General features: G+C 42.2%; 1 protein-coding gene across 7 annotated transcripts in view; it reads right to left on the reverse strand.

Annotated features, from left to right (window-relative positions):
• AUTS2 (activator of transcription and developmental regulator AUTS2) overlaps nt 1-14,233 on the reverse strand; it is a 791,548-nt gene that overhangs the window by 423,108 nt on the left and 354,207 nt on the right. For all 7 annotated transcript variants that reach the window (XM_055725110.1, XM_055725116.1, XM_055725126.1 and 4 more), the window contains 2 exons: nt 12,942-13,043; nt 3,056-3,091 (listed from right to left, as the gene is read on the reverse strand). In XM_055725110.1, coding sequence (XP_055581085.1) covers nt 3,056-3,091; nt 12,942-13,043 — 138 coding nt within the window. The remainder of the gene's footprint in view (nt 1-3,055; nt 3,092-12,941; nt 13,044-14,233) is intronic.

Consider the following 14,233-nt stretch of genomic DNA (forward strand, 5'->3'; position numbering starts at 1 on the left):
CAGCCTTCACCACTACTACTGCAAGTGCATAATGAATTACTGGGATGGAACTATCACACAGATATTAGAAAAATGGTTTTGTATTACTGCAAAGTGTCAGGTTTATAAACATCTCCTTAAGCACTCAGTGAACTCAAGAGGCTCTCTACAGAATAAAAAGATCCAAAAGTAACTTTTGCTTTGCTGTAGCATGCACAGCATCCACAAACACTGCAGAGACATGACCCACCACCCATCAAACCCCAGTGCCTGGCACACACACGGTTCTTAAAGGAGATTCCAAGTCTGACAAGTATTAGCTCCATTACGTACATGCTAGGTAACACGGCCCAAACATACCAGATTCCATTATTGCTTTGATTTCAACAGCAAATACAAGCTAATTAATCCATACCTCAGCATTCATTCATTTCTGAATAAAACCTGCTTCCATCTGCGTTCCTGCTTCCTGTAGCATATGTGGTTGATAGTGAATCTACTATTAGTACATTTTAACTTACCTGGTTGCCTGCGTTGCCTTTGGTGCTGCTACAGTACATAATATTTTGTAGTTCAAAGCACAACATATATTGATCAATAATTTCCACAGGCAAAAGCTTTATTATTATCTATTAAACTAAGAACTAGTGTTGTTTTATTTGAAACCAATGACCCTTGTTTTGATGTTCTGGGTTAACGCTAAACACAAAAACTAACAGTCTTTTCTAGTTAAAAGCTTTGGAAAAAAGTCAATTCAAGTGCATATTCTTTTGCACTTTGATAATACAATAATTACATTTATCAGAAACACATGCTAATTGGATCATCCTGGAGCATTTTTCTCATTGTCTGGTACCGCAAAACACATCTGGGTTTTATTTGCCCCATGTTAAGTTAATAAGGGTACGGACTTTTTAAAAACAATAAGCAAAATAATCCTGAAAACAATTTTCTGAAGTGGAAAGGGAGTACAAAACCTGCCACGTTTCATTCAAGACTATGCAAGTGCAAAAATGACTTTAAGATTGAAACTGACGGATGTTTTCTATCTACTCGGCTATTAGTGAAGAAAGAAAAAGAAAGTTAAAGAAATCTTGTTACTATGACTATACATAAGAGACAGTGCAGTTAAATGTATCATATTAATGGAACCTAGTAAGGGATGTCTCCTCCACCTACACAGATCCAAATTAGTATGATGTAAAGTACCAATACATTGGCACTAGAAGATGTCAAGCTTCTTCTTGTTACTAAACCCTTAACTCGGGAGAATTGGAAACTTTCAAGCTTTTCGCTGGAGCTTAGGGGATGTTGACACCTTCCAGATTTTCACTTTACTGGACCAACCCACAGACAGTATGGTGCAAGGGAACAGCAGATGGCTTTTCTTCTGTTACCTCTGCTTCCTAAAGATGAAGCTGAACATTGTTCTTAAAGCATGCATATTCAGCTCTTGCTATAAGGAGAACAAGGTTTATTTATATACGTTAAAGCCTTCCATCCTGTATTATATTTGTCCCATTCCTGAGCATGTCTGTATACGTTCATATGATTTGAATTTTAGATGCCCAAAGGCAAGCAAATCACTCTGAGCTGTGGAAAGACATTCAAGTTTTAGTCTTAACGCAAAATAAACGTTGAGCCATTTGACGTTATTTTTCCCTTCATCCCCTCCCTCTTAAAAATACATATGACACAAAACAGAGGAAGTGTCGAAAAAAATAAACCAGTTTTTTTCCTGTTACACAACTTACCTTACACTGATTTGGGCTTTGGTATAATTAGAAAAACTACGGCAAAACATTTTCAATTGATCATGCTCTTTTGAGACCTTACCACTGGCAGAAGAACGGACACTTAGTTTGTGCAGAGGTCCAGTGTAAATCCAGCAGGACACGGCATTTCTTGAAGGTATTAAGCAATTTTTGTGCTTGCATTTTACACTTTACATGTGAGGTCACACACACACAGTTTAATCCCATAGCTTTCTTATACGATCACAGACCTCTATGAAAAAAGACTAAATTTCACCATGTACTAAGGGTAGAAAATTACTCTCTGGGAATCTGACAAGAGAGCAACAAATTTTTTCCATCGTGTAATCGAAGACTATATAGTTTTATTTCCCCCAGAGTTTGATGAAAAGATAGAAGCAGGCTTTGATTATATTATTAACTATACAGAGCAATGCTATAGAAAGTCTCACTGCATTTTACCCACCTGTTTTTGGACATACATAATGCTCTATTTCTCCTGCAGATATTATAAATGCAGAAAAGACATGCTTGAAGAATACAGCATAAATTACAAGGGAAACAGGACATGAGCAATTTAAATACAAATCTTGGAGGAAAATAAGCAGTGCATTGGCTTGACTGGAAAGCATTTTTTACTCCCAAACTTATCTGTGCAAGGAAAAGGTAGACTGATGAATGTGGGAATAAACAGGTAGAAAGGTAGGATTATAGACTGCTAAATCAATAAAGAGGCATGCAAATATATGACCAAAAAAAAGACTGAACAATTATCAAACCATCTGGGGCCTGATCCTCTTCTCACAACATAAAATGTGAATCTAGCATAAATACAATTACAGCTGTGTTTTCCAAGATAATCTGTGAGACATGGGCCTTTTAAACCAACAGGCAGAAACTGCTGTCGTGTTCTCTGGACTGTGGTACACAGCAGATGAGACAAGACCACCATGATGGGCTCTTTAAAGTCTATGATTCAGTAAGAATTGGTACAAGGGGAAATCAAGATGCTACCGTCTCAGATTAGAGAACTGGTAAGACCATGGTTCATTTTATTTGCTATAATTGTGTAAATTAAATGCTGCTAGAATTTATGTAGTAATTAGTATGACACCTAATTAGTTCAGGAAAACATTGACCATCATGTCTGATATATTATTTACGATGCATTTGTGGAGGAAGAAATAGAAAGAGATAAGTTAACCTATTGAGCAGACTGAGATTGGTTATTTATTCCTGTTTCTATATAATAAGGCACTTCCGTTTCAGGAGTAATGCTATGCTGTTCAGAGGCACATGTGTTAAAGTTGAGATACACTTACAAAGTAGCCTGTTCCCAAGCTGGAAGGAGCTGAGCTCTGCAATAAAAACACAAAGACAAAGTGGAAAGTCAGTGATGGTTTTTAACACGTTCCAATCCACATAGCTCATTACCAGCCCTTTCCAAGCTTTTCATCACTACATCACAGCACCAATGTGCTGCCCCTTGTCATCTGCTACTGAAACAAACACGGTGTTGCTTAATTTTTCCCTTTACATCTCTCAACGAGTCTGAGATGGTAACGTGCTATTTACTGAATTCCAAGCTTCTGCGGTGGACGTAATTGCCAATTTATTTGACAGGCAGCTGGGTAATGAATTAATGATGGCATTTCGCCCTGCACTGAGACTAAACAGACACTCATCAACCAGCCTCCCTGACATGCTGACATTCAATGCCCTGGACTCCAGCTACTCAGCTTTGTGGCCACAAAGGGGCAGGCAGGAGGGGGAAAAGAAAAAAACTAGACTGACTTCAAAACAAAAAGCCCGGTGGGTTTGGATGACTTTTTCAGTGTATGACCTGTTTGCCAATTTATTCCCGAAAGGCCCCGGTTAGTACACACACACTGCTTTTCTAAAATGAGACATTTTGTAAACATAATTAGTAGTCTGAAATGTAAAGAACGCGTGGGCACAGAGAAGCTGCTTCAGTCAATGTACCATTTCCTGGAGAACCCAGTCACTACAATTTCCCATTTGGATGTCCACACTGTTTGACAAACCAAGGATTTAAAAAGAAAAGAAAAAACAAACAACACATATCTGCAGTACGGAACAGATTCCAAAACTCAAACCCATAAAAATTATTAAAAGCAGTATTACTACCACTAAAAAACAATCAAAAGATTTAAATGTTTTAAAAAATGCATCATGAATTTCAGTTTAAATGGGACACGATCACAACATCTATGTTCACAGGAATTAAGGAGATAAAGGGTTTTGTTTCATTAGTTTTTCATCTAAGCAATGGGGATTACACAGCAGGTTCTCTTAGAGACATGGTGAGAGACCTAAACATCTCAGTCCTAATCCAGGTCACTGGCTGTTATATTAAAGGGTGAACAGCTCCCAACGCTACAGCCCTATCACCTGAAACATTTCAAGCCAGGCTAGTCAATGAACAACGAAGCAAAACACGAAGGATAATTCTTTAGTGAGCAGTGGGTAGTCCAGATGACCGGTCTTTAACTCCTCAGAGTTCACGTCCTGTTCCTTAGCACAACCTCACTCTCAGCAATGACACAGTTCAGTGATTACCAGGAACTGCACAGGGGCCCCAGCCAGCCTTGGCAAAACATTGGAAACATGCGGAATTTGCATCGTTGTCATCCCTGTTCTGAGACACTATTGCAGGGGACCCTTACAGCAAATTCTCCCCATTTCTGATTGTGGAGTGCAGCACTGACATAAAAGAAAATAAACCCCCTACAGGGGTCTTACAGTATCTTTTTACTGAGCTTGGCACGGCAGAAATAGATTGTGCTAAGAAATCTAAATTTAGCAACAAAATTCATTGCAAATAATCAGAATATTACTGCATGTTCACCAAAGCACTACTAAAAAGAGAGCTTTAGAGAGGTTATGTACTTATATGGGAAGGCCTTCTGGTTTAAGACATTAGAAGCTGAAGACTGAGCAAGAGGAAATTACCTTGGCAGTCATAAGGGTACCACTATCATAAAATCCAACAAATTCTTTTGGGACATCTTATATGAACAAACAGAAGTGCTACAGAGATTTGGAAGGTATGTGGTTCCTGCCCCCTAATACTCTCTTATCTTCTATGTCGTGGCTACTGAAGGACTCAAGATCTGCAGTCTATGGATTTGTTATCAGCATGCAAGGGGAGCTCCACAGAAATAAATAAATTCCTAGGTCCTTCTGGCCCCGCTCTTGCTGCTCTGGGGCCTCATGCTCCCTCTGCCACCATCATCCACAGCAAGACCCACCTGGTCCCAGTGACAACACCCCTGAAAGCAACTCTTCAACAGCATCACACTGTGGTGCAGAGGAATGGGCAGCGCGGATACAGGAACACACGCCGCAAGACCCCTGGGCTCAGCCCGACTGCTCTGCTTCCCTCTGCATCCCTGTGACCATGCAGCTAGGAACAACCTGGTACCCACAGCCCCAGACATGACACAGCCCAGCTACCGCTTCCAGCTAGAAAGTTCCCTTCGTGGGCCACATACAATGGTTTTGTGAGCCACTACAGCCCGTAGACTGCAGCTCTGCAACACCTGGTAGACAGAGCGTTTCAGCATACTCTAGTTTAGAGTCTAGTGCATTTACTCTCCTGGTAAAGTACATCATATATACTGCCTTTCACTTTACTCATTCTGCTTTCTGCTTCCTGCCATTTAAATTCTTTTAATTTAGGCTAGAGATCTACCCACAAAGTACAACGTGCGCAATCATTATAACTGCTTTTAAGCTATGTACAGATGCCAATCGAGTCCCACTCTTTCACTCCCAAATTTTAAAACTTACTTCACAGGCTGAAAGCTCCAAAGTTTGCATTCTGCATCTGTGTGTAATTTTTATTCCAAGTTTTGGAAGGATCAAGTATCAAAACAAAACAATAAAAAGGAAAAAAAAAAAGAATAAGCAAACAAAATATTTCCCACTGAATATTTCCATTCCTTCAAAAGCAATGCTGCAATGGCCATGGGAGGACAGTTGAAACATAGCAGTCAAATGACTTTTACTGAAAAGAAACAACTGTGCACTTTCAGGGAACTTGAGTTTTCTGGATGGAAATATAGCCCTTCACACATTGCATGCTGCATATGGATAGTACGGTTTGCAAACTCTTTTTAATTGAAGACTGTATTGCACATGCATGAATGACTAAGTTAGCTGTGTTGTGAACTGTGTGTTGACAGAGCATATACGCTGAAGCAAGGGCTATGCAAGAAGACAGCTTCTCACCTTTTTTGATAACTCCCAATAGCGAAAGGATCCTACTACCCAGTGCCCAGCCTTGGTACCAACTGATGAATGTGATACTGTGTATGCAGCATCTTTACAAGCCCATGCTGAGTCGTGATCCTGTACTGGATGGTTCTACATCTCTTATATAAAGTGTGCCTATAATAGAGGTAATGGTTTCACTTTCCGAAACCCTTTGCAAAATTCGACATTAGATATACTATTTGATATTCACACAACCACCAGCAGAAGCCTGCATCATGTGCCCATCAGCAAAACGCAAGTCACTTGCTTAAAATTAAAAGGGGGTTTGATTTTGTTATTTTTCTTCTGCTTTTTTACTTTTTTTTTCTTTTTTTTTTCTTTTTTTTTTTTTTTTTCTTCCTTCCTTAAAGAGAAGAACTTTTGGCCCAGGAGCAAAAATGTAGTAACCCTCATGTAAGCATTAGTTTATTGTGTACCAAAGAAAATTACATCCTTGAGGTCTTGGAAGGCACAGTTATACCCATTTTGCATATATATTGTGCATTACTTGGGGAGCTGGGTGGGGAGAAGGACTGTGTTGTACATATTTGTTCTGGCTATTGTTTATGCAGGTCTGACTGAATGAAGGAACAGTGGGTATCATTTCAATTTCTGATGTCAACATCAAATTACTTATTTAATTTCATGCCTGGCGAAGCATTGTATAGCTACACGCAGAATCATTTCACTTCATTTGTTATGCTGTGTTTTCTTGGCGATTGGCTTGCCTTCCAACTGACAGCTTTAATTACGACATGAATTTGATTGCACTGCCGAGGAATTAACATAATGCAACAAAGCATTTAAGCACCCAACCTCAGACACACAAACACACACATACACACCCTCGCATACACACACACACAAAGAAGCAGCCACTGCAGCTGATCAGCTTCTGGCACACATACACACAAACACACTCAGAGCTTTGCTGGTGTTACTCCGCTTTAGATCAATCAAGATTAGCAGGGATATTCTGGAGAAGGAAAAGTACGAAGGATTTCAAAGCACACAGCTCAAAGACTGTTCCTCAACTGGTCTTTCTTTGGACTCATACACAGGTGGGAGGAACAAGAGACAAAGAATTCAAAGTATCCCATATTTAAGGCCAAAACCATGAGCTGCCCACAGGATTACACTGATGGGGGTGCAGACACCTTCCTTCCCCAAGCAGACAGCAACAGACCTGCTGGGCAGGGCACTCCACGCCTTAACTGCTCACTGATACCTCACCGTAACCTATTCATTAGGGCAAAGCACACACTGCAGTAGGAGCACACAGCTACAAAGCACTTGGGAAAAGGAAGCCCTCATGAAAGAGTGTGTCAGCACTGATGAGAACGCAGGACAAGACCTTTCATGTAGGGGACAAACGGAAAGATTCCTGTCACACTCCCTGTTCTAGAACTGGAATGATACTCTACACAGAAAGATGCCAACTCTTTCCCCCAGGTTGTAATGGTCAGCAATCTGCTACATCACGTAGACACATGCAAGTCTCTGGGGCTGGATGTTATCTGCTCAAGAGTACTGAGGGAGCTGGGGGGGAGCTCACCGAGCCGCTCTCCATCATTTACCAGCAGTCCTGGCTAACCGGGGAGGTCCCAGTGGACTGGAAGTTAGGAAATGTGATGCCCACCTACAGGAAGGGCTGGAAGGAGGATCCGGGGAGCTACAGGCCTGTCAGTCTGACCTCGGTGCCAGGGAAGGCCATGGAGCAGACCATCCTAAAGCCCTTCAAGTGGCACATAAAGGACAACCAGATGATCAGGCCCAGCCAGCACAGTGTTATGAAAGGCAGGTCCTGCTTGACTAACCTGCTCTCCCTCTATGACAAAATGACCCACTTAGTGGATGAGGGAAAGGCTGTGCATGTTTACCTGGACTTCAGCAAAGCCTTTGACACCGTTTCCCACAGCATTCTCTCCTGGAGAAACTGGCTGCTCATGGCTTGGACAGGAGTGCACTGTGCTGGGTAAAAACTGGCTGGATGGCCAGGCCCAAAGAGTGGTGGTGAATGGAGCTACATCCAGCTGGTGCGGGTCACAAGCGGTGCTCGCAGGGCTCAGTGCTGGGGCCAGCCCTGTTTAACGTCTTCATCGACGTTATGGGGGAGGGGGCTGAGCCACCCTCAGTCACTTTGCAGGTGACACCAGGCTGGGGGGAGTGCTGACCTGCTGGGGGGCAGGGGGCTCTGCAGAGGGGTCTGGGCAGGCTGGGCTGGTGGGCTGAGGTCAGTTGTATCAGGTTCAACAGGGCTCCATGCCAGGTCCTGCCCATGGGTCACAGCAGCCCCAGGCAGCTGCGGGCTGGGGGCAGGGGGCTGGGAACTGCCCAGCGGGAAAGGGCCTGGGGGGGCTGGTTGATGGTCAGCTGAGCTTGAGCCGGCAGAGTGCCCAGGTGGCCAAGAGCACCCTGGCTTGGATCTGAAACTGTGTGGCCAGCAGGACCAGGGCAGCGATCGTCCCCCTGTACTCGGCACTGGGAAGGCTGCACCATGAATCCCGATTTGGGCCCCTCACCCCCAGACAGACACAGAGATGCTGCAGCGTGTCCAGAGCCGGGCAGGGGCTGGGGAAGGGGCTGGGGCACAAGTGTCATGAGGGAGCTGGGGGTGTTCAGCCTGGAGAGGAGGGGGCTCAGGGGGGACCTTCTCGCTCTCTACAGCTACCTGAGAGGAGGGTGTAGCGAGGGGGGGTTGGTCTCTTCTCCCAAGTAACAAGTGACAGGACAAGAAGAAAGAGCTTCAAGTTGTGCCAGAGGAGGTTTAGACTGGATAGCAGGGAAAATATCTTCATCGAAAGGTGAGGCACTGGATGTCAAGCATTGGAACAGGCTGCCAGGGAGGTGATTTGAGTCACCATCCCTGTAAGTATTTAGAAGATGTGTAGATGTGGCACTTGGGGACGTGGTTTAGTGGTGGGCTTGGCAGTTCTGGGTTATTGGTTGGACTCAATGACCTTAAAGGTTTTTTCCAACCTAAACGATTCCATGACTCTACGATTTCTTGTTCTGCAAAAGCAAGCAGAAGCCAGTCAATCCACCTTTCTGTTGTGCACCAAGAGTGGAAAACCTGTGCTGCCTCCCTGCTGAAGACCCCATATGAGACTCCTTTCCTATTGATCCCCTCACTAAAAGCCTGGAACCAACTGCAGAGGCAGCAGGCAGGGCTGAGGGTGCCCAGGGAAACTTGTCAGCCCTCTCCTGCCAGTGCAGGCTTGCACTGCCACTGCATCATCATTACCAAAATGATGAGCAAGGTTCGCTCCACAGACAGCTGTTTTTTAACAGGACTAGCAATGACTTTATAGCTCAGTGTGAGTTTCAGTTCTGTTGCAGATCAGGAATTTAGGAATGTGTACCAAAGAAATTGGATTTTTTGATTTGTTTTTGATTATCAAAGAGGTGAATGAACCCCTGAATACTCCACGTGTTTGCCATCCAGATCAGCTGTAACTCTCATGTTTTCCTCAAATAATCTCCTGACTGCTTTCTAAAATGTGGCTAAAAAGTATCTTGTGTATTCCATAGTGAGAAGACTCAAGTAAAAATAAATATATACAGAAAGATACGGAAAACAAGTTGACTGAGCTCCAAGCTGAGGAGAAGAGAAAGCGCTGCCATCTTGTCTCCAAGCGAAATCTCAACAAAATGAATTCTACTACTGGCAAGATTTTGATGAGATTAAACTGACTAGAGCACCCTATATATAAAGGAGGAGCAGCTCTCCAATTTCTCTTTTAGGGCCCTGGAGCTACCTCTGCCCATAAAGGAAAAAACAAGTTGTCATTCCAAAAAATTCTATATAGGGGAGAAAGGCAGAGAGAAATGGGTTTATGAAATTAGAACGGGGAAATGTATAAGGGCACTATCAAATGTTTGCAATGGAGCATTCAAGCAATCATTATCCCTAATCTAGCAGAGGTCAAGTTCTCTGCTAATTATGTTCTCTCACAGAGGGGTGTATGCGTGTGTGTACACGTGTGCGAGATGAAGACAAAGAAGGAATTGATGGAAATCAGTCTCACTGCATTGCATCTGACAAGAACATAGGATATTCCTCTTCCTACTGTCTGATGCTATTTCAAGCCTCATTATGACAGAAGTCTCCTGTTTAACATGGTCTTTTCATTGAATTATCTTCTTTTCATTTTTGACCACCTCTCTCGCAAATGCTGCAAATTACCTGCTTGGATCTCATTAGCCTGGAAAGGAGTCATCCCTTGTAAACACACTTTGCATCAATCTGCGTTATCCAAGGACTGTAGGTACATTTACAATATGCAGAATTGAAAGATATCTGACAGGAGAGGGAATGAAGTCACTGACATGTCAGTTTGCAACTGGATATTCATTATACTATCTCCCTCATTCTGCATCTGTCACTAAGCTATCACTTAGGCTCCGCATTAAAGCTCATGAAGCTAACATTTCTGTTTCAGCAGCTTACTTATAACTAGGGATTTGAAAATTGATCATCTACCTAGAGTGTATGCACTTCATTCATTACACATATTTCCATGCAGCAGCCATGCTTAATCTTACAATGCTGTCAGGCTACATCAGTGGAGATCCATTACCTTTCATGTCCAAAATTTGCTTTCTGACCTCAGGGTTAATGTGCCTGCAATATTTTATATTTTTGCTCTATCTTCCGCTGAGTACAATTTTTTTTTTCTGGTAAAATAGTTGTAAAACCAGAAAAGGATCTTCAGATGAAACTTACTCTTTTGTCTGTAGGGTTTTTTTCTGGGCAGTAATTGGTAGATATCATTAGACAACACACTCCTTGAAAACATACTATTTAAAATAACCTTATTAAGCTCTTGATGCATCTTTGTGCGTAAGAGGACAGTTCAAGGCGGGCTCATCCATAGCTGGAAGTGGAAGTATCACTACCACTTTGTAAGGCCCTGTCATTTAAAAACAGGACCTGCTTGTCTTTGGGAGAGAGAGAAATGCAGAACAGTATTTACATTCTTAACTGAAAGAGTCTGGGAAAGGCCACCACACACTTGGGCAAGATGAGAGTTCTCTTGTGCATGTTTTTCAAGTCTCAGCTGAACTGGCAACACCAGACCACAGAGAGACATGCTTGTATTGCAATGAATTATCAAAGCAAAAAGGAACCTTACTTATTAAGCAAAACATACATTATGTATAACGTTTTAAAATATACATTTTCTCATATATTTACATAACGTTCCTTTTGAGCAACCTGTGAATCCCTATGTCCTCTCTCGGGTGCACTAGGGAAGTTGTATTTGCTCTCTACTTCCTTTTAATTCACCATAGTGCCAAGAAAAAGGGAAAGTACTGTAAAACATCAGAGGAAAACTGTATTTGATCGGTGCAAGGGGAACCAGGACTCTGCTCTCACTGCCAGGTCTGGCACTGCAATGCTGTGAGCTGCTGGGAAGCTCAAATAAGCCTCAGAGCTCTCCACTCAGCACATTGCAAGGGAGTGACAAGGCTAAATTAAAACCGTGTTTTGTAAGGAGCTGTGAAATTTTTGGCTGCAAGGTGCTATGTAACTGTGAAGTTCATTGCAGCAACTTCTCAGCTGCCACAGGGCTCAAAGCAAGCTAGGATGGCAATGGTGACAGGCTGATGGTCAGCTTCCATCCACTGCTACCTGTACAGAGCATTTTACTTACTATCTCCTCTGGTTTCACTCTTTTCTTCAAAAGACATCTTACAGTCCTGAGACTGACCTCACCTGACAGCTATGAAGGGCAGGCTCTGAAGGGTCTAGCTGAATGTAACCATAAAGGTTGGCTCTGGGGGAGGAATGGACTTCTAAAATAATGTGGCAAAGGTATGAGGAGAGTGCTACAGAATTCACACCTTCACAGGAAAAATAAAAAATAAAAAAAAAAATCAGACGGCTGTTCCAGTGATATGCACAATTCAGCAGAAATTGCTAGCTGTGTGCCTTCAGGTTTACATTTGCACAACGAAACATATCCTTTACAAAGGTATTTCTTTTAATGTCTGCTCAATTCAGTATTATTGGATTGGTCTATTGAGGACACCATCTGGTATCTGTCATCTAAATCTACATGGACATGCTATTGATAAAATCCCCATTTCCAAAATGTGGGTTAGTTAAAAGAAGGGCCATATTGCTGGCTGATACAAATCGGTCTGACTGATGTAGCTACCCATGCTTTTACCAGCAAAGGATCTGACCTACAAAATCCCCAATTTAGATACTCTTTTGGGACAGGGCTGTCTTTATATCCTGTGTTGTAAAGCGTGTAGCACAGAGGACCCACAGCCATGAATAAAACACTCAAGGATTGTGATGGTACACATAATAAATAATAATAACAGAAAGATTTCTGTTGTCATTCATATGTTGAAGTAACTCATGCGCGTCATTCAGTGAATGGCCAGCATTCTTCAATGGAGAAAAACATTCTCCATAGAGCTGCCATCTTAGGACCTTCCACAGCAGTTTAGGTAGAGCAATCAAGGCAGAGCTTATGCTATTGTTGGCCATGTTATATCAATTCATTATATATAAATTAGTTGAGTCTCTCTAGACACTCTTAATACTTTTCATAACGACAGTATTTAGCCCAAAGAAATACATTCTTTTCCTCCCCCACTTGGGGTAAAAAGAAGCCATCCCACTTCTCAACTATGCAAAGCATTTTAACTTCATTAAATGGCCTTCAACTATCTCAAAATGAACGAGAGTTTTCACACAGACAGACATTTCTTTAAGAAAGACCAGACTTTAGGAAGTTTACTGAACTGGGGCAGGAGACCTAAGTTACATCTTCCTCTCCCACCCCCCACAAAAGGAAGGGGATTTTAGCAACTAACTATCCCAGAAACTAAATCCTGTTATGACTTATGCCCCTCAGAAAACTATAGCAGGGGTTAATCAGAGCTGTATCTGGCTGCAGGAGTATTACTTACGTCACTGAGTCTTTCCCGAGAGCTACTTCGATGGAAACCTTTCGATTCCCCACTGGCGCTTTCACTGTCACTGTCTCGGCAACTGTTTTGACCTGGCTTGAGCTGCAGAAAAGAGAAAAAACAAAGAGAGCAGGAGTTTAGCCTGGTTCAGGTAAGTCCCCTTGTCCACTGCTGCTCTTTAACCCAAGCCCACATCTACACAAAGCAGCGTTTACATGGTGCTTGCAGCACTGCCTCCAGCACAGTGCACTCTCGGTGCCAAGGCAGCATCTCAGCGAGACCATGAATGCAGAGAGCAAAGCGATCTCGCGTATGGGACAGCACCTGTGCAGGCCACCCTGCAGGTAGAAGGAGGCAACATTCACATTCCAAGGAAACCACAGTTTAAGACCTTCATTTTGGGAACTTTTAGACTTCTCAAGTTTGTTATGCCACAGATGCGGTTTGTAAAGTTACCATCACATCAAAGCATGCACAGAATTAACCCCTCCCTCATTACAGCATGGAAGTATTCAGGATCTGAGATCAATGGCAATCTCCCCAAGGGAAGGAGTAGTCATCACTCTGGGGAGGCCGTTTGCTGGACTAGCCCCTAACAACACTGCTTTTTACTATAAAACATTCTTGACTAACCTCAACGTTCATAAAACAACATGATCTACTTAATAGGTATCAGATTGGTCTTGCCTTTCAAACGAGCTTTAATGAACTTTACTGGCATTGTATTAAATAAAAAATACCAAAAAATTACAAACTGTATTTTCAATACAATTGAGAACACATCTGCTTTCTCTTGCACTGTAGATTGTGTACTGAAATGAACATTTACCGTATACATACATTACACACAGGTCCACAAGCACACATACATATATACAGCAAGAGGAAGATACGAACTACATCTACTGCAATGCTGAACATGTATATATTCGTTTTAATGTATCTTTCCCTACATTTTGCTTGAATGTATTAAAATTTTCTTTTAGCCTTGTTGATGCTTCGTGTGAATCAACTTCCCGTGAAGACTGGTTACTCCTGAGGTTAATACTAGCAAAAAAACAATTTCAGAAACTTAGATTTAAAATCACATATGTAAATACTGGCAGCAGAGGCAAATGCAGAGGTACCTAACAGAGTATTTCACGAGACCCTTGCTACACTTACCAATATTCATATAACCAATACCAAACAACTCCTCCTAACTTATTCTAATTATTAATACATTCACAGTGATTTCTATTCAGACTGTACAGGAATAGATAATCATATTCATCTATATTTCATAACTGGAG

This window comes from Falco cherrug, chromosome 1, assembly GCF_023634085.1.
Source record: "Falco cherrug isolate bFalChe1 chromosome 1, bFalChe1.pri, whole genome shotgun sequence".
NCBI classification, from domain to species: domain Eukaryota; kingdom Metazoa; phylum Chordata; class Aves; order Falconiformes; family Falconidae; genus Falco; species Falco cherrug.